Source organism: Syngnathus scovelli, chromosome 11 (genome assembly GCF_024217435.2).
Source record: "Syngnathus scovelli strain Florida chromosome 11, RoL_Ssco_1.2, whole genome shotgun sequence".
In the NCBI taxonomy this organism is placed as follows: Eukaryota; Metazoa; Chordata; class Actinopteri; order Syngnathiformes; family Syngnathidae; genus Syngnathus; species Syngnathus scovelli.
Window position 1 is genome coordinate 2,348,521 of NC_090857.1, and position 18,750 is coordinate 2,367,270.

At 46.3% G+C, this 18,750-nt stretch overlaps 1 protein-coding gene across 11 annotated transcripts; it reads left to right on the plus strand.

Annotated features, from left to right (window-relative positions):
- The first annotated feature begins 148 nt into the window (after window positions 1–148).
- slmapa (sarcolemma associated protein a) lies at window positions 149–17,827 on the plus strand. 11 transcript variants are annotated; one of them, XM_049734391.2, is made up of 26 exons: window positions 174–1,662; window positions 5,517–5,664; window positions 6,021–6,093; window positions 7,185–7,221; window positions 7,998–8,060; window positions 8,179–8,274; window positions 8,338–8,409; window positions 8,496–8,636; window positions 8,717–8,854; window positions 8,971–9,139; window positions 9,379–9,429; window positions 9,839–9,997; window positions 10,367–10,432; window positions 10,764–10,823; window positions 10,910–10,975; window positions 11,240–11,320; window positions 11,523–11,582; window positions 11,746–11,871; window positions 12,054–12,128; window positions 12,450–12,505; window positions 12,585–12,789; window positions 13,000–13,117; window positions 13,354–13,525; window positions 13,711–13,845; window positions 14,722–14,809; window positions 16,044–17,827. In XM_049734391.2, the coding sequence occupies exons 1-25, from the start codon at window positions 1,465–1,467 to the stop codon at window positions 14,803–14,805; spliced, it is 2,649 nt and encodes an 882-aa protein (XP_049590348.1). In that variant the 5' UTR covers window positions 174–1,464; the 3' UTR covers window positions 14,806–14,809; window positions 16,044–17,827. The 11 variants fall into 11 exon arrangements, with proteins under 11 accessions (XP_068508537.1, XP_049590352.1, XP_049590351.1 ...); XM_049734397.2 differs by lacking the exon at window positions 9,839–9,997 and having other exon boundaries at window positions 164–1,662; XM_068652434.1 differs by lacking the exon at window positions 14,722–14,809 and having other exon boundaries at window positions 165–1,662; window positions 11,749–11,871.
- The last annotated feature ends 923 nt before the right edge of the window (window positions 17,828–18,750 follow it).

An 18,750-nucleotide genomic window follows, 5' to 3' on the forward strand; every position in this document is an offset into this window, starting at 1 on the left:
TCCTTAAGAACTTTGTGACGTGTGGAACATAATGAAGAGCACTGGGGTGGCTTTAGTATTGATTTGCTCTCAGCTTCCAAGATCTCCACAATGTATCGCACAGATTTCTTGACCTCCGTATAAGCGGAAAAAAACTTAATTGTAATACACACTTAATGCTGTGATACACACGATTACTTAAAATACGTGTAGTACACATCCAATACCGTATGTAAATGTATGTCGGGATTTGATGAGCTCAGCATAGGAGTTGATGTCATTGGGTTTGTGAACGCAGCACGGCCAGTAGTCGGCTCTTTGGTTACACGATGGCGGCCGCGACTCGCGGAGGAGGACAACTTCTATCTTCCGACCAGGAAACTGCACCGAGGCGACGACAATAAGTTGGAGACGCGAGCCGGAGCGAGGGAAGCGCATGACAGCGCCGTTCAGCGGGCCTGCGCCGGGGATTTTCCGTGTATCCAAGCAGGGGGCGCTGAAGAAGAAACTCCCCCTCTGTTTTTTATTTTTCCGCCGACTGTCACTTAGCCGGTTAGCTGTTCAAAGCTAAGGCAGCTCTCACTGAGTCGCTCGTAGCAGAACGACGGGGATTAGCGCCTTGCGAGGGCGACTAAAATGGCATTTCGTTCCCACGTGTTAAGCGAGCTGGTCGTGAAGGGTACGCAGAGAGCCTTCCGGGGCCCGAAGGATAAGTTTGCGAGCACTCATTAGCTTAGCCGCCTAGCCGCGTTAGCACTTGACTTGTTCACTACTACTGGCGAGCTCTCCAATTAGCATTACCCCCTGTAGTTTGCACTGCTAATCCCGACCAGCGAGTGTCTTATTTCCCCCCAAATATATCATTCAAACGGCGGTTACTTAACGGAAGGACGGAAGTGATTTGACTTTTCTACCTGGTAATCATCTCAATTCTCTAACTGCGTTCCTCGAATACCTTTTGCATGGTGAATGAAGTTCTAATAGCAACGTTTTCGTCCCTTGCTTACATGCAAATCTAAAATCAATTATAGTTATAAAAACAAGTGAATGTGTGCAGTGGCACTGGAAGAATAGGCGCCTGGGCGTTCTATCGACTCATCCTTGGTCAGATTATCGAAAGTAATCAAGATTACATTTGTAGTAGTGCAGGAAGCTTCCTCCTCACCTTGCTTCAGTACTGGTCTAGTTTGATGGACGTGGAGGGCTGTTTGCCAGACTGTCCCTTCTGTACTCAGTCATGCAAGTCTTGACACATGGCATCTGTCGTTATGCTTACGGGCGGGCATCGTTTTTCTACCTGAGTCGTGCACAGCGGACAATGTTTATTAGTTAGTGCCTCAGCCCCCCCAACCACAGAGCCTGTACGCAAGCCCCCGATACAGTTGATTATTCGTCAGGGAGATTGGAACACCAACTCCTGCCACTCTGGATCAAGAAAAGCTGTCCCTCGTGTCCGGTTGGAGTAACACCCTCAAGCCAAAATCAATGCCTTCACCTCTTGCCGTGTTCGCCTGCCGACCCAACTCGCACCCATTCCAGGAGAGGCATGTGTACCTGGATGAGCCCGTCAAAATCGGCCGGTCGGTGGCTCGCTGCCGGCCGACGCAGAACAACGCCACCTTCGACTGCAAGGTGCTGTCGAGGAACCACGCCCTGGTCTGGTTTGACCACAAGACTGGCAAGGTAAGTCTTAGGTACTGAAGATCATGGTTCTCATTTGATACCCTCCACAATAAATGAGGGATGACTGACACAAACCTGATCCCAAAACAGTTAAAATATTTCAGGCGGCAACTCCACAAATGGCCTGCTTAGAATCTTGAGTCATGTTTAAATTACCAGAAGGCCTGTCACTAATGCACGCACACACAAACACACTCTCTCTTTAGTTCTTTTTTTTTGACCTGCCATCCCTTGGGCAGACTTCCCCCTCAGAGTGTGAACTTTTAATTAAAGCCGAACAAATTGGGTTATTTTAAGGGCGCACGTCTGCCATGCGGTCCTGCGGCAGAGACAAATCCAGCGTGGTGTTGTGGAAGGTGATAAATAATCTCAAAGCAGCATAGAAAATGTCCCTAGCATCCAGGGGACTTGTTGTTAAATAAAGACACGCACCCTGGGTTCCTCATTATTACACGGCCAAAGGAAAAAAAAGGCCTGGAACGCTTCGGGATTCATGCACTGGCGTGCCAAAATATTTGCCTCTCAAGTTATGCCCGCTTGACAAAGTACCTGCGAGTCATTAATCCTGCGGACAAACTGGGCCGGGCTGACCTATTTGAACAAAATACGCCTCGTTTTGGCGGAATACAAGTCACGGCCGCTGCTCTTTTTACACCGCTCGAAACAGCTGGATATTTTTCTGCCATTTATGGTCTCGCTGTTGTTTACCGGTGCCGTGACACGCTGCTTGCATGGAATTCACAAGTGGGAAATTCAACACCTGATGTAGATTTATCCACCCCGAGGGCCCACTGCATATAATTCGCATTTAACCGATGCCCATTAGATAGATCGATCGATCGATAGAGTGAGAATTAAGAAAAAAATCCAACTATATATGCTGAAAAGTATTGTTTTGCGCATCTGATCAGTGTCACGGATCAACCAGCAAATTTTGACATTACACCCACTCATGGATTTTGCAGCCCCATTAAACTTTTTTTTTTGGGGGGGTTTGTTTTTGTTCTTAAACACCTCTTATCTGAGGTCTGTAGCAGACGTGCGTAATGTGCACGGGCCCTCGCGGGATATCTGTCGTCACTCGGCTGCCGAACAGGTTCAGCAGGCCTGGGGAGTTGCAGGCTTAGACCAATTGTGGGCCATGGGGACACTTAGAACTTTGAGTTTTCCGCATCTACATCGGATTAGCATTCGGTGTCGACAACAAAGAAATACAACTAAGCGTCATGTCCTGATTTTGAATCGTTAATACCCGATGTGTAGTGATTATTGGGTTATATTTCATCTAATTGTTCTGTTGGTTAATTTGAATAGTTGTATCTTAATGTATGATTCATCCCACGACCAGTTTTTTTTAATATAGCAAATTCATTTTCGCCATTTCTAAATATATTGGCATGCCAACCGTGGAGCATTTGATGTTCACCAGATGTTGTCAGATGCGCACAGGAATTAGCTAGCAGTATCTTTGCTCAATAACTGTCACTTCCTCTTGCAGTAAAACCCTTTTTTTTTTTTTTTAAACCATGTGACTTTGCACTTTGAGAGTTTGATCACGTCGGCCGCAGTTTTTCCTTGTGTTCATCTGCGTTCAACGCCGGTGACCGTTTTTACAAGGTAGGAGTTATTTGGCAGCCAAACCTGACATACGAGTGTGTGGTACTTGAAACATGGCTTTGTAGATCATGAAAAGCTTCAGGCATGGCAGTTATGTTACATTTTTCATATTATGAGCAAAAAAAACAGAATTGTCTCCGTAAGGGCTCCCCCAGACCCAAACATATTAAGACGGCATCATCTAAAGGGCGCTTTCAAGCCGTGTCTTCGTGACCCCGCAGAAGCCGAAGCCTGCTAGCAAGCCACTCAGTGGTCCGCTCAGGCAGATCTGTATCAGATTAAAGCAGATTGACGACCCCCGGCGTCACCGGCTCATCCACGTGCCAGATGAGCGGATCACACCGGCAAATCCTCCAAGAGGACGTGGTTCGCCCGTGACGTCTTTGAGCGATATTCATCCACAAGGTTGTAATCCCCAGTTTGCCCACTTTAGCGTTAAGTCCTGCATGTTTTGGTCATGTGAGCGAGGAATGCTTGGAAAAGGTAGATGATCAGCAGCATGTGAGGGTTATCAGCTCTGGTGCTTGTTGGCACGTAAACGCCAGGCCGGCGTGTGCTTACTTGTACTGACAACATGGACATTTTTTTTCAAGGTTTTTCCACGCCATGTATTATTAGAACATGGGGACACCTGAGGAATACGGCCATTGAAGCTGCCAAACTGTTGATTTTCAGTTTGTCATGGGTTAGGGTGGTGGTATTACGGTTTTACTTTTGTTCTCGGGTGTTTTCAGCACCCATACGGTGTTTTAGCTGTGTACATATAAATCAGCAACACACCCTCCTGTTGATGAGTCACAAAGTTGCTTCAGGCTTCAGGTGCGGCCAGATTTTCCACTCGATTTGTAGAACTCGATCCTTCCATCCGTTCATGGTGGAGGAAGGAAAATAGGGTGTCTGTTTGGTATTTCAGAGAAACATCCCAAAAGTGGGTGTAGAAATCTGGCGGCTGTGGCGATGAAATATGCCGGTTTGGCTTGACAAGTGATGCATTCATGACAACAGAAAGAAAAAGCCGTCTGCTCGACTTTAACATTGTGACAGACACAGAATGTCCTACGTTTAAGATGTTTTCGTAATGTTCACGCTTTATTCAACAAACGTTAACGAAATATATATATTTTTAAACCTAAGTATGTACACTGGCTAACGTTAGCTGCTAACCTGCGCCCACAACTCTCCAAAGTCATTGGTAACCAGGCTAGGCCCCGCCTCTTAAAGGCACACAGGTACAACACGAGCAAGAGGAGGCCGTGGAGCTGACGTCGGCAGCTCTCCAACCTCTGTGTGTACAACATGCAATGCAATTTTTTTCCAGCCCATAAAGTGTGCGAGATTTTGCTGGGTGGAACGCGCAACTACAATACAAGACATCTTTATTTATATAGCGCCTCCACCCTAACTTAGGTCCCTCCTCCCTGTCTCCAGGTTACCATGGGGACAAGTGGTAAGTGTGTGTGCGCATGTGTGTGTGCTGCGGGTGGGCACACTGCAGTCTGATGAATGGTGAGCTCAGTGGGACTCTCTCCTCCCTCTCCAGTAGATCAACGCTGTCTTGTTTTCAGTCACAATGACGAGGTGATGGATGAAGCGCCCCCCACGCGCCGGCCGCCACTATCATGCGCTTACATCAAATTGTGTGTTTGTGTGTGTGACCAGTAGCCCCGTGCGCGCGCGCGTCGTTTTACGTGTTTACTCGCCTCTGTAAGTACGTGCTTAACATTCACGCGCCGTCGCTGCCCGACGTGCGAATGAGTGCATGAGTTGCTGTCGTTGTTGGTGTTTTTTTTTTTTTGTTCACACCGTGCCGCTGTTCCTTTTTTGAGGAGAGCTGCGTCCGTGTTGTGTAACGCCCTGCATCGGCGCAATGTTTACAAGCGTGCTAATAAATGATGACCATTGCTGGAGGATTCCCAACATCAGCGTTCATCAGTTTAAAACTTGTTGAAGCAAAAAACATGGCCACTGTCTGAGGTTGAGCAACCTCCACGTTATGGCAACTTGCTTGATGCCAAAAACAGGCAAAGAAGCAGGAGTTCAGAACATTCAGAGAGATGGTCTCCACCCATCTATTGTCTGGAGCGCTTGTCCCTGATAAGGTTGTGGATGACTCGGGCTGAGAGGCATCGTACATCCACAACGACCAGTCAATTGCAATTATATATTCTTAATCCTTTGTATTAAATGACTCATATTTAATTCACAAAGTATCCCCCCCCCCCCTTCCCTCCCCACAGTTCTACCTGCAGGACACTAAAAGCAGCAATGGGACCTTCATTAACAGCCAGCGGTTGAGTCGGGGCTCAGAGGAGAGCCCGCCCTGCGAGGTCCTCTCCGGAGACATCATCCAGTTCGGTGTGGATGTCACGGAGAACACACGCAAAGGTACACTGTGGTTTGGCTGCCGGAAAAAAATTAACACTCAAAAGTTTTTTTTATTAAGGCAGCGCTAATAGCGTGACCTTGCTAACCTGCATGTGGTGCACTTGAATCCTCAAGTGCCCTTAAGGACATCTCGCGGCTCACCTCAAAGCTCACACACACATGCGCACAATATGGACATTTGGGTCAGATTTTCAGCTCCACTACCAAGCCTTTCAAATTAGCGTCCCAGCAAAAGTTCATCCTCCATGACCTCATTCCAAATAGCTTCTAGAATCACCACAATCTGGAGTCAACAAACAGGGGACATTGAAAATTGAATTGAAATTACTAATGTTATTTTTTTTGTGTGTTTCCAGTCACACATGGCTGCATTGTGTCAACAATCAAACTCTTCCTGCCTGAAGGGATGGAGGCACGCCGACGAAGCGAGTAAGTCTAACACGGATCCATTAAGCTCTGACATGAATCGCTTGATTAGCTTTCTTCAAAAAGCGCAGCGAACCTATCGCACTTGTGCTCAACTCTGACCTTTAAATAAAATAGATGGCTTCATTTCCCTCAGAAATGACCCCCCTCCTTTTTAAAAAATAAAAAAATACGAGTTGTTGTTTTGCACAACACCTCCCCCTAACCATGCCGAAGCAGACCGCCTCCTTCGTCACCTGATGAGGTGAGTCAGTCTGTCCCCCCTCCGCCCTAAGTTAGCTGTAGTCATGAGGTGCGCTTGTTCACGCACTGCTCATCTCGAGGGGCGGAGCTAGCACAAGTTCAAGGAGGACCATCCGTTTATTCCGCATCTGGCTTCAGAGCGTTTAAGGAGAGAACGTTGATGTTTGCAAACGGCAGCTCGGAAAATCAGGTCAGAAATCTCAGCGAGTTGGTCAGGCGCAGATAGTGAGGGTGAACTTTGATCTCCGCCCTGTGTCGGTGCGCCATCCGCCGAATGCAGCAGGAACACAAGAAAGGTAACGGGCGTTTGTCTACAAGCCCGAGCACTGTTTTTATTTGTCTTGTACTTTGTGATGTTAAGGTCCAACACTGAGTTGAAGTGGAATTTCGATTCCCCACACCGCAAATGTGACGCTGATTTTGGTCTTGAGTCTTCAGGAGCTGACATCATTGAGTAGCCTTAACGAATCCCGACCGCTTTTTAAATAACAAGTCCAATTTAATTTGTGCGAGCCGGCGAACGGACACTTGTATTTGCTCAGAGTTGTTTTTGGAGGTGTTACCAGACGGTTACACATTAACAAGACGCCATCAGAGATATGTTGTTAAGCTGCGTTGGTGACTCACATTCGACTTCATGTTTTTGTTAACAGATGGGCAATTATGGCCTAGAAGGTCATCAGGATTATTTTTTTACCAACATTGGAATCCGGATTATTAATCACATTTATTCATGCACACACTTCAATTAGCACTCAAGAAAACCAGTGTCAATGGCCATCTTGGCAATATTGCTGTTTGTGTGTCCTCCCCTCCCATCTGGTTCCACCCAATGTTCTCTGTCTTTGCAGTGTCATCCAGGCTCCGCTGCCGCTGCCTGTAGACAAGGTGAGGACGTAACATGCTTGGTGGGGTGTGAAGTGCTGACGGGATTTCTCTGATTTGCCCTGGTGTGTGCGTGCGGAGCGGTCAGCTGATGTTGGGAATGCGTGGATCACCGCCAATCTCTCCCCCTACATATTTCCACGAGTGGGCGGAGTGAGAGTGTGCAGATGGCGTCCGCTTAGCTTAGCTGAGCTATAAAAGTTGCAGAGAAGAGCTGGTGGTGTTCTGTTGTGTGTCTTCCAACTGTCAGAAAGAACAGCAGGGGCCCCAGTGTAACCTGTTTAAGGAATGTAACGTGTGCGACTGACCTCATTTGGACCAAGTGACATGAGGTTCTCGATCGTCTTTCACATCCAGGCCCATTTCAAGTTGACCGCTTGATCTCTGTTACTGGATTCAAATACTCGCACAATATTTGAATGAATTTTTTGGAGGGGAATTTCCAAACACATTTTCTCCATCGAGATTCATAAGTAGGACTTGAGCATCAAGTGGCACAAATAAATTAACGGTTTGCCAAATTGGGACTCTCCGCCCGAAAAGTCGGAATTTTTAAGAGCACGTGTGAAATGTGTTTGCAAAATTGTTGCGTCATTGTCATGTAAAACAGCAGAGTACTGTTTCAATGAACCAATACAGTAGCTAGCCTCTTAGCTAGGTAAGCTAATGTAGCATTCGCGTTTTGAATTTGTGTGACAAGGACACCGAATTGTAGGAACTTTATAGTATTCCACTCAACTCTTTTGAGCTTTTCAACTGTATGTTTGTGTGTCTTCTAGGTTGCAGCCAACACTCCCAGTATGTATTCTCAGGAACTGTTTCAGCTCTCCCAGTATCTACAGGTAACGGCTGCCTTATCTTATCGCACAAAAATAGAGATATTCAATGGTAACCAATGTTCAACTTAAGCCAGTTGTTGCGAGCTGACTCGATACTGTTCTGGTTCGGCCTGTGCGACAGGAGGCCTTACACCGAGAGCAGATGCTGGAGCAGAAGCTCGCCACGCTGCAGCGTGTGCTCACCACTACTCAGGAGGCCTCGGAGAGCAGCTGGCAGGTGGGGAACAACTCTTCGGAAGGACGAACGGATGGATGGAGCCAACACTTTTTCCTTTGTCAGGCACTGATTGATGAAGACCGTCTGCTGTCCAGACTGGAGGTGATGGGCACTCAGCTGCAGGCCTACTCTAAGGTGAGCCACATTTCTCTCTGGAGTCTCCACATTGTGTTCTCAAGATTGATCCATAACCAAAGTGCATTTTTGGCGTCCGTCGTCAGTCCCAGACAGAGGACGGCATTCGTAAGGAGCTGCTGGCCCTGCAAGAGGACAAACACAACTACGAGACCACGGCCAAGGAGTCTCTGCGGCGGGTCCTGCAGGAAAAGATCGAGGTGGTCCGGAAGCTGTCAGAGGTGGAGGTGCGAACCGCGCTTTGCTCGCTGTCGGCCCGCCAACGCGAAGCTCTGAGCTTTTTAAGACATTTGTCACCCGCCCGCAGCGCTCACTCAGCAACACGGAGGACGAATGCACGCACCTGAAGGAGATGTCCCAGCGAGGTCAAGAAGAGCTGAGGGAGCTGGCCAGCAAGTACAATGCTGCCGTCAATGAAATCAAAGAGCTCACTGACAAAATCAAGGTGAGGAGGCCTCGTGACGGTGTCCCATGAAGCACACGCCCTCATTTGTTGCGCTTTCAAATTCTCCAACCGGCACGCTCCTCAGATCATTTTGACTAATGAATTTCCTCCGGTAGGCAGCGGAGGGCCGCCAAGAGGAGCTGACTCAGCGGGGGGCGTCGGAGAAAAGGGAGATGGAGCTGCGCATCGAGGAGATGGAGGAGAAGGAACAGGTTCTTCAGGCACGCATCGAGGCGCTGCAGGCCGACAACGACTTCACCAACGAGAGGCTCGCTGCCCTGCAGGGTACCCGATACACACGACCTCCAAATGACCCCTCGTGCTTACGTGTGGCTGACTAGATATGAAGTTAACAGAACATCGGAGAGGAATCACATTCAAGTCGTAAACAAAAGAGCAGAAAACGGTTTTACATCTGAATCAATGCTTTGTCGGGTGCTCGGGGAACAAGGCAGCGTCCCCGCAACACGCTGATGGCCACCATTGGGATAGCCAACTTCTCTTTCCCTTGCTGTTGTCCACAGTGCGCTTAGAGCAGCTTCAGGAGAAAAGCGTTAAGGAAAACAACAGTCTGGGTGAGTCCACGTGTCTCCTCCGGCCATTCGGCTCACTTCCGCTCCTGCATGCAGCAAGTTTGATTGCGGGTTGCATGCTGCTCTGTCTCTCTTCATCCGTACGTTTCCCTCCATCACTTGTTCTTGTTCTTCCTCTCGCTGCTGCTGTCCACGGTTCAAGTGTCACAACTTGGGTGAAGCCGGTTCATTTGTCTCTAGAATGACAGGGAAGGGTGTTTGGGTTCTCTTTGCGAAACGATGGTGCTTCGTGGACTTTCTAGGTGGATTCTCAAATGCGTCTTGGGTGGAGAAAAACAATGATCAAGGTTGGGCTGCTGATTGGCGTCTGGTGTTGGAATGAGCTCACTAAAACGCTGCAGTGAAGGGTCCCTCTGCAAATCGGCGTTTGTGTGATGTGGTCACGTGACAGATGAAGAAGAAGAAGCCTCCCCTGCAACGACGGCGCCCGCAGAGGACCGGCCGGCCGAGGACGAGCTGAATCAGCGGCCGCCCGAGAGCCGCGAGGAAGATGAGGATGAGGACGATGAAGACACAGACACGGACGACGGTGCAGTTGGAGATGTGGATGGTAGTCCACATATTCAATTCAATCCGTGGACCTCATTCAGTCTTAGTTAGGAGTCTCTCTTGAATCCTGAATGTGCTGCAAGCCACACGTACTTTTTAAATTTGAAGTTCTGGTAACAATTTGCCTACTAAGTCTTGAACCGATATTTGAGTTTGTCACTTGAGCCGTCCGTCTTTGTCTGCGTTCTGTCCATCCACTTCTTGTCGCCATTTTGACGCATACCCGCTCAGATCTCCGTTGTGGCATCCGTCTTGCGTGTTCCTCCCGAGCGGTCACTCGCCTTATCTGGAGGCTCTTTGTGCGGCAATATCTTCTGTCTCGAGAGAACACGCATTGAACAAGTAACTCCGATTTCTCTGTTTCTGTCAGACAACTGTCACGTTAACAAAAGCGGAGGAGACACCACTCGAATCCAACAGTTGATCGAGTGTCCGCGTGAGTACAAATCCAACCTCACGGCGTGTTTCAGCTTTTTTTTTGTCTTGGGGTTTTTCCCATCTTTTGGGGGAGGGTGTTCTTTTCTTTGCCGCCGGACTCCTCCACTTGGATTCTTCATCAGCGGTGGAAGCCCCGTGATTAATTCAGCGCGTGGGAATTTCTTTTGCATGCTCGTCTCTAAGATGCTTGAGATGTTGCGTTTTCAGAGTGTTACTCCTGAGAAGCTTCAAATTTGATCTCTGGAAAATTATGAAACCGTTATCTAGCCCACCTAATGAAGTCAATGTTGTGTTGTTGTTAATTTCTCACGCTTGCTTGCTTACTGCAGCGGTGAAGCAGCTGAAAGAAGCCGTCAGTTCGTCCATCCACAAACTTTCCAACTTTGATGGTGAGAAATGTTGAAGAGGAGGGATTGTGTTCATGAATCCCACAATTGTTTCTTCACGCCATCCGTTTTGTCTGCTTGTTTATCAGATGCCCACCTACAGAACAACCAGACAGACGGAGACGACATGCTCGCCAGCCCGTGTCGACTCAAAGGTAAACATTGCAATCACAATATTAGATAACATTAGCAATTTGATGGACGCTAATTGTCAACTCTAGTGTATTTGACGGCTATATCATTTCTACCGCTTTTAAAATTGATGAGTCAAAAAAAAATGCAATCACAAAAGATGAAGACGTGCTAACTTCTGCTAACAAGCCAGACTGACAAAGATTGTTGTCTCCGTCAAGATGCATCACTTCAACATCCTTCCTTGACACCAAATGCTACTTGTCTGCGCCTGTGTGTGTCCACAGGAAGCCAGATCGATGCCAAAGAGTCGGACATGTCGGATACGCTGAGTCCTAGCAAAGACCGCAGCAGTGACGATACGTCAGGTCAGCCAAACTCATTTGGAAGACATTGTCATAAGTTGTTGTGTCCTTCCTAAGGTAGTGTTTCATACTGTACACCTTTTCTTCACTTTACCTGTGCAACTCACAAGTTTAAAAAAAAAACAATCAAAGTGAACGCGTAGCACCTCCTGATAGGAGATCAAATGTTGTGAGTGGAAAAAATGACAAATGAAAACTGTTTCAGATGGCAATATGGACGACCAGGAGCTCAACGAACCGCTGAACAGAGTAGCTCTGCTCAAAGGTAACCGTGGCAACGGGCAATGTTTTTGTGGTGTTCACATGAAAGAAAAATAATACGCTCGTAAGGCGTACGTCCTCCAGGTAGTATCGAACAGTATCATTAGTAAGGAAAGCTCTTACATTTTGTGATGCTAAATTATGTTGCTTTGTTGTTTTTTTTGTAGCAGACTTGCATCGGGCCGGCTTGGAGCCCAGCGATACGGAACAGGTCATCCACCACCTCCACAGGGAGCTTCTGGAGGCCCAGGATTTAGCCAACACCGGGAAACAGAAATGTCTGGAGCTTCAAGGTGACAACAAATTCTGCGATAATAACCATAATCTGCATTCGAGCTCATTCGACATGATAATGTGTGCATGTGGCAGCCCGAGCTGGTCGTTCAGGAACCGCAAGGTCGCTTGTTCCTGTTTATCGTCTTTGAGTGTCCAGAGAATCGCTATGTAAATTGGATGCATTCTTATTTTTATTTAGCTCTGCTGGAGGAGGAGAGGAAGACTAACTCTCAACAGACTGAGGAGTCGACCAAACAGATCCAGTACCTGCTGAGTTAGTACATGCACACGTGAAATACCAAAATAAACAAACCTGATAACATGTTAAAAAACAATGCTCACCAAGTCGACATATGACAAATATTAGACCAAAATACCAAAGATTAGGTGGAAAAACAAAATACTAGACGTATTAAAATATCTGACAAAAATTAGATGTAAAGTACACAAATATTAAGAATGAAATACAAAAAACATTCAAAAAAAAAATTGGCTATGATTCATGACAGACAAACGTGGCTCCTTTTTTACAGTTTGCTGCTCTGCTTGTTTGTTGACCTTCCACTTCTGCCTTATATGTTTTGTGCACGTACAGCTCAGCTCGAGAAGCTGCAGGCCGGTATGGAGGACCTCAACTCCGCCCAGGAGGAGGTCTCTGCCCCTCCGTTTGTGACGGCTCCTCACAAACCATTTCACGTCTCACGCGCGTCCTCCCTCTCGCCTGTCACAGATCCTCGTCCTGCGGCATGCCATGGAGGCGGCCACGGCGGAGCGGGAGCGCGACATCGCCGCCCAGCAGGAGGACCTGGGCAGCGTGCGCCGCGAGCTGGAGCGCTGGAGGAGCACAGCCGCCAAGTACGAAGAGGAGATCGGCCGGCTGCAGGAGGACTTTGCGCGACAGCAGCAGCAAGGCGACAACGCAAGTCAGCTGCAGGGTAGGCCAGTAAAAAGTCAAACAAGCGCCCCCAAAGCAGGCCTTCTCCACCACTGTCGTCACACATCAAAGTATGAACGCAGTATGGTGGCAGTGAACTCGAACTGTTCCAGTCCAACTAAACAAAGCAGAGAGAATTACGATTCTTTGTAAAGTCCGTCGGCTCGGGAACGCTGTCCTAATCGAGTGTGTCTGGCCTCCTTGGTCCTAGGGGAATGCGCCACACTGCAGCAGAGGTGTGCGTCTTTGCAGCTGGACTGTGACGGCCTGAAGGAGGAGAAGGCAACGCTCACGGACAAACTGCACTGCCTGGAGGCCGAACTGTGCAGGTACACCCGATTGATGACAGTGAACCTTCGCTATCTCGCCCGTCCCTGAGATTAGGGATCAGAACTGTCAACAAAAAGCCAAAAGATGCGACTACTAATTGCTCCCCTACTAATTTGCCCAATTAGATGTCAACTCAAATTGGGATGTAACCGTAGTAGTCATTTTGCAAATGACTGCGTTGATCTAAAAGAGTTTTTTTTTTTTTTTTTTTTTACCCCCGCTTGGGTCTCTGCAGCACCAGGGCTCAGAGTGTGGTCCTCGGTGGCGCTCTGGAGTCTCTGGAGAAGCGGGAAGAGGTTCTGCATGGCAAGCTGGGTTCTCTAAAGAACCAGCACCAGCAGGACGAATGTCGGCTGAAGAGCCAGCTGGACCAGGCCCAGGACCGCACGCAAACGCTGCAGAAAGAAGTACTCATACACACACACACAACACTTGTCTGTTCATTATATCAGTGGGACGTCCGTAATCTGCGATTATTTGATTTATCGATGCTTTCGACATTTGATTTTGATTTTCTAGAATTGTTTTTAAAAGTAATCCTAAGGTTGGGGACCACCCAATTATATGACGTACGGCTAACTTTGTGTCACAGTATGAAGACACGCAGTCGCTGCTGTCGGACCTCCGCCAGCGCTACGAGAAAACGGAGCAGGAGAAGACTAACATCCACCAGGAGCTGGAGCAGTGCAGGAACAACCTGAAGCTGCTGCAGGACAAGAACAGCTCTGTGAGTGCACGTGTGCACACACATGCACACAGCGACTATGAGGGTGCACGTCGGGGCAAAGACAAGCAATCACCTGTAGCTGGTTTTTGGGTTTGCTTCTTGATGTTTCCCTGCTTTTAGTTTTCTTGTTCATTTGCAGCAGAAAAAGTGGCGTGCCTGCGTGTGTGTGTATTTTGTTGTTTGTGAGTCGCACTCCTGGACACCCAAGAAACCCAAGTTCAGTGGAACCTCTGACGGTTGTCCGCCACTTGACCAAATTCAAACCCTTGAGGTCAGCTGAGGTGTGGTGGCACGACGCGGGTTTGACGCTGCTCCTCACCCGTTGTTTCCTCCTCTTCCGACCCTGCGTCAGGATGTTTAGCTCGGATAAACGCAATCTCGTGGCCGGATAAACAAAGAGCTTGACATCATTTATTTGTCAATTCTTACCATATGTCTGCAGACGTGGCCTTTCCACCAGATCGTAACAAGTGGCCCGATGAAGCTCCGAAGGCCGAATGAAGCCTATTTGAATTACCTGGTCTGACCACGCACATTCTAAATTCACCGAAAAGTTAATGGCCGTTATAATTGCATTGACATTTTTTTAAATTGTTGAATTAACAGAGTGTAACTTTGGGTTAGGAATTCCAAAAAAGGTTTTGTGGCCATTCCTGCAATAGTGAGGTCATGACCTTTGTGGAGGAAGTGATGTCATAATGACTGACAGGCGTTGCGGGGCAACCCTCACAATTTTTTTTTTTTTTTTTACCCTTTTCCCTTGCCACCGCTGCTGTGTCCTCCCATGTTTATTTGCCGGCTGATTTCTTCTTATCCCTCTCCTCTCCTCAACCCCCCCCCCCCCCCCCCCCCCCCCCCCCCCTTCCCTCCCAATAGCCATCCATACTGCAGCCTGCCCAAGCCATTTTCATGGGTCTTGTCCTGGCTCTGCTCTACTGGTGTTTCGGCCAGTTGTGGTAGAAAGGTACATGCCGACGTGTGTCCGTCTCTGCCAGTCTCCCCCTTCCCTCCCTCCCCCCCGATGTCGCCGCCTGTCTCGCTTCCGGCCCCTTTTTGCAACTTTCTGTTAAAAGGCATCATTTTTCACCCCGCCTCTTTTGCTAACTTACTGACACGGGTTGGTCACAAGACGTCTTCTCTCCAATTTTCTCTATTGGCCCTGCAGCAGAATGCCGGGATTTTATTTATTTATTTTTTTTCAAATTCCCGGATTGACTTTGTCTTTCCATTCCGTGTCCGTGGCCCTTTTACAGGTCGATGAAGAAGGCGGGGGCAAAAATGCCCGCTTGTACAGAGTTGCAGAAAGGGCCGATAAACACTCTTCGTCTCTTTCTCTGCGACGTGAAAATGTTCCAAAGCCCGAGGCATTCAGGGGCTCACATTTGAAACACAAATTCTAAATTCTGTCACAGAGTTTGACCCTGAACTCCCAAGAGGACATTTTCTTTCCATTCTTTGCTCATCCCGACGCCGCGCACGCATGTTGGCGAATGCGTCGCACACTCGGAACTCTGCTCCTCAAAATCTCCAAACCCAAAAGATGTTCTCGTTGTTAGCCATTGACGTATTTCGGAAAAACATTGTCTCAAAGGAGCCGAGTTCTATTTTGTCCCGAGCGCGTCGGCTACTTTTTCCTCACGCTTGCTTGCGCCTGCTTTGCATCCCTGCTTGAATTTGTTTTCCAGTCCGCCTTGTTTCAAATTCTTCCTGTTCTCTTATGCAAGCAGACCCTCAAGGTACCAAGATTGTATTTTCACTCAGAGCACAAAACAAAGTCCATTAAATGCAACGAGAAAAAAAAAAATACACCCTTAAAACTACCAGGATAAAAATTAGACCAACCCTGGAAGTTGGGTCAATTGGGCCGTGTCTTGCGTGCGTGTTCATCCGGGATGCGATAACATCATCAGGATGAGTCCAAACAATGACGAGTACAGACGTGACTCGTCTCAACAAGGCCATCATTAAATATGACTGGCGCTCGCTCGGCTTTTGTTGCAGCCTTGTAATTGGAACAAAGAACCCATCTGAATCTTTTACACATTGAGGGTCTTTCAAGGTCCAACTAACACTTCTCTTTCCCTCCTCCTGTCCAAGTTAGCAAAATCGACACCACACACAAGCTGCTAACGGCAAAACCATTGTTGTGTGTGTTTGTGGTTTGCGCGTGCATGTGCACATTTTGTGTCTGCCAACAGGGCGGCTGGAGCCCCTGGATGCCGGCCATCGCAGTGATCGTCGCCGTGACGGCAGCCATCATCTACCCCAACCTCTCCAAGAGCAGCTCGGCCTGAAGCGCTCGGTCTCACGCACATGCACGCACATCCCGTTTATTGGGGCTTTCTTGTGTGGGCCAGACAATGTCTCAGTCACAACCCTACAAAAAGAATACACACAGACACACACGTATGTGCGTTGTTGCGAGGAGTGCGCCACTGCGTCACTTGTATAAAGTCAAATTGTACATAATTGTAGAGGGAATATAAAAGGTTGTGGTTTCTCACAGATTTATTTTGTTGAGCGGCGGGAAGTTTAGTTTATTTTGGGGGGTTTCTCATTTTTTAATAATCTGTGCTCTTACTCAGTCGTGGTGATTATTTCTCCGTTGTTTGTTTTTGTCAAATTGCCACGGAGCCAACCGAACTTCCACACGAAGAAAGCCACCTTGCGGCCCAATCGTTTTTGCCCGTTCTGTCCGACTAGCATAAATAACTAAATAACCATTTGTTGGTTTTTTTTTTTTGCTTTTATCTTAAACCCCCCAAAAATAGCTTTGTGTTTTGAGAATATATATCCCACATTTTGAGATGCAGGATTTTGGTTGCTGACAAAAATGCAAAAAAGTTTTCAAAAAACAAAACGACTTTGTTTCAGAAGAAAAACAAAAACTCATTGATTGGCAACATGGTAACTCGTCGCTTATTTGTCAGATTTGAACATTTTAAATAAATATCATTGCTGTCCATAAAAAAAAAAAAAAAAGAACTCGATTGTATTTTTGTCCTAAGAAGAGAAATTTGAGTTCTTTAGTGGAAGCTCTGCTCGGCTCGGCTCTAAGTTGGCCATGTTTAATGACATCTGAAATGGCCACCAGTTTTTCACCCCCATTATTGATTTTTTTTTTCCGAGGGAGTGGGAGAGAGGTTTTGAAACTTGAAACCAACTTATCAAATATGGTAAAAACAAATGTTTTTTTTTATGTTAACTTTGAGGGCACACGAAAAGGGGGTCAAAGTGCCTCTAATGTAACTTAACACAGAAATTTGTGCACACAACCTCTCGCACGCTCACACAGATTCCCAGTGCGTCAATGTTCGTGTTGTGCAGTTTGTGAGCATTTTCACACTTCAATCAATAGCAAGTAAAAAAAAAACTTTCTGTGAACCGCTGTCAACTCTGTATCACCTTTATCAACTTGATCCATTTCACATTGACTTCACGTTGTCAACAGCTTTTTTTTGGTCAACATTCTAAAACTTTTGTCAGATATTCCAATTGCCAAGTTTGTCAACTTCCCGCCAACTTTAGATTTGTCTTTTTTGTCAAATGTTTTTCAACTTTTGACAACTTCATGTTCACTTGGTCAACTTTTGTAACTGTGACATCCAAATTTTCCATGTTGCTTGCCAAGTTAACATTAAGTTTGTCAACTATTTGTCAACTTCCGGCCAACTTCATGTTGACATTACAAACTTGGTCATATTTTGTCAGTTTACAAGTTTGTCAACCTTCAAGTCAAAAACGTCCTTGTCAAACTTACACCAATTTTTGCATCAACTTCATATCAACTTGCTTCCGAAGTCCAAGCGCCAAATTTCATGTCAACAAAAGGACCTTACGCTGTAGCACCTTTTTTTGCACGCATTTGTGTGCGCGTGCGGGAAGTTGTGTAGCGCTGTGTATCACTGTTTGTGTAGTGTCTCGTCACATCCATGTTTGAAAAGAAGAAAATAAAGGAATTATCGTGAGAAACACTACAGTACACGGATAGAGCAAGAGAAAATTGTAAAATGAAAATGCTATTGAATGATGTGCTACTAGAACTATTTTGTTAAAGATCTGTTGTTAGCCACGACAATAGGGGAGTATGAGTATGTATATATATATATATTATATATATATATTATATATATATATATATATATATATATAATATATATATATAATATATATATATATATGTATATATATATATATATATATATATATATATATATACACATACATACACACAGAGAAAATGTTTGAAATAAAGTTGTAGCAAGCTGACCCACCACAACTGCGTCCCGTGTCTTCTTGCACCAAACTGTCATATAAATCACGCTACATGTAATTTAATGTTATGTGGTTCCAAAACATCTGTCGGTACCGTCACTAAGAGGGCACGCGTGATTCATTTCGCGTCAGATGAGCAAGCCATAATTAAATCACGAGCCCAGACCTGCTGAGATGCTAATATTTACTGAGGTCATTGAACGCATTTGTCCTGCACACCTAATGGATTACGCAACAGTTTGGGTGAGACACTCGCTCCGTAGATAAAATTTACATTTTGATTTAACACATTACAAATGTTAAATTATCATATATTTCAAGAAATATGGGTGGATGAAAACAGTTCTTAAATTTTTTTCATGAGTTTAATAAAAATGTGAATAAAATACATTTCACTTTTAATGTATTCAATAGGATGAGTTTTTTCCTTTTTACTGCTGTGTCGCCCTAATTTAATAAAGGCAATCAACATTTTTCACAAAAGTAACTTTAGGAAAATAAGCCAAACCTCAGTTTGTTTCAAAGATGGATAAAGATAAAACAATAAAGAGTAGTCAAGAAGCTGTATCACTCTTCCGCGGTATTGTGTGATCCCAACCTGCACAAAACCATTTCAAAATAGTATTATCT

Excerpts from the sequence above, each read along its gene's own strand:
- slmapa (XM_049734390.2), top strand. The coding sequence starts at position 1,465 with ATGCCTTCACCTCTTGCCGTGTTCGCCTGCCGACCCAACTCGCACCCA. Across the intron at positions 11,583-11,745 it reads CAGAGTAGCTCTGCTCAAAG|CAGACTTGCATCGGGCCGGC; the intron begins GTAACCGTGGCA and ends TTTTTTTTGTAG. Across the intron at positions 12,129-12,449 it reads ACAGATCCAGTACCTGCTGA|CTCAGCTCGAGAAGCTGCAG; the intron begins GTTAGTACATGC and ends GTGCACGTACAG.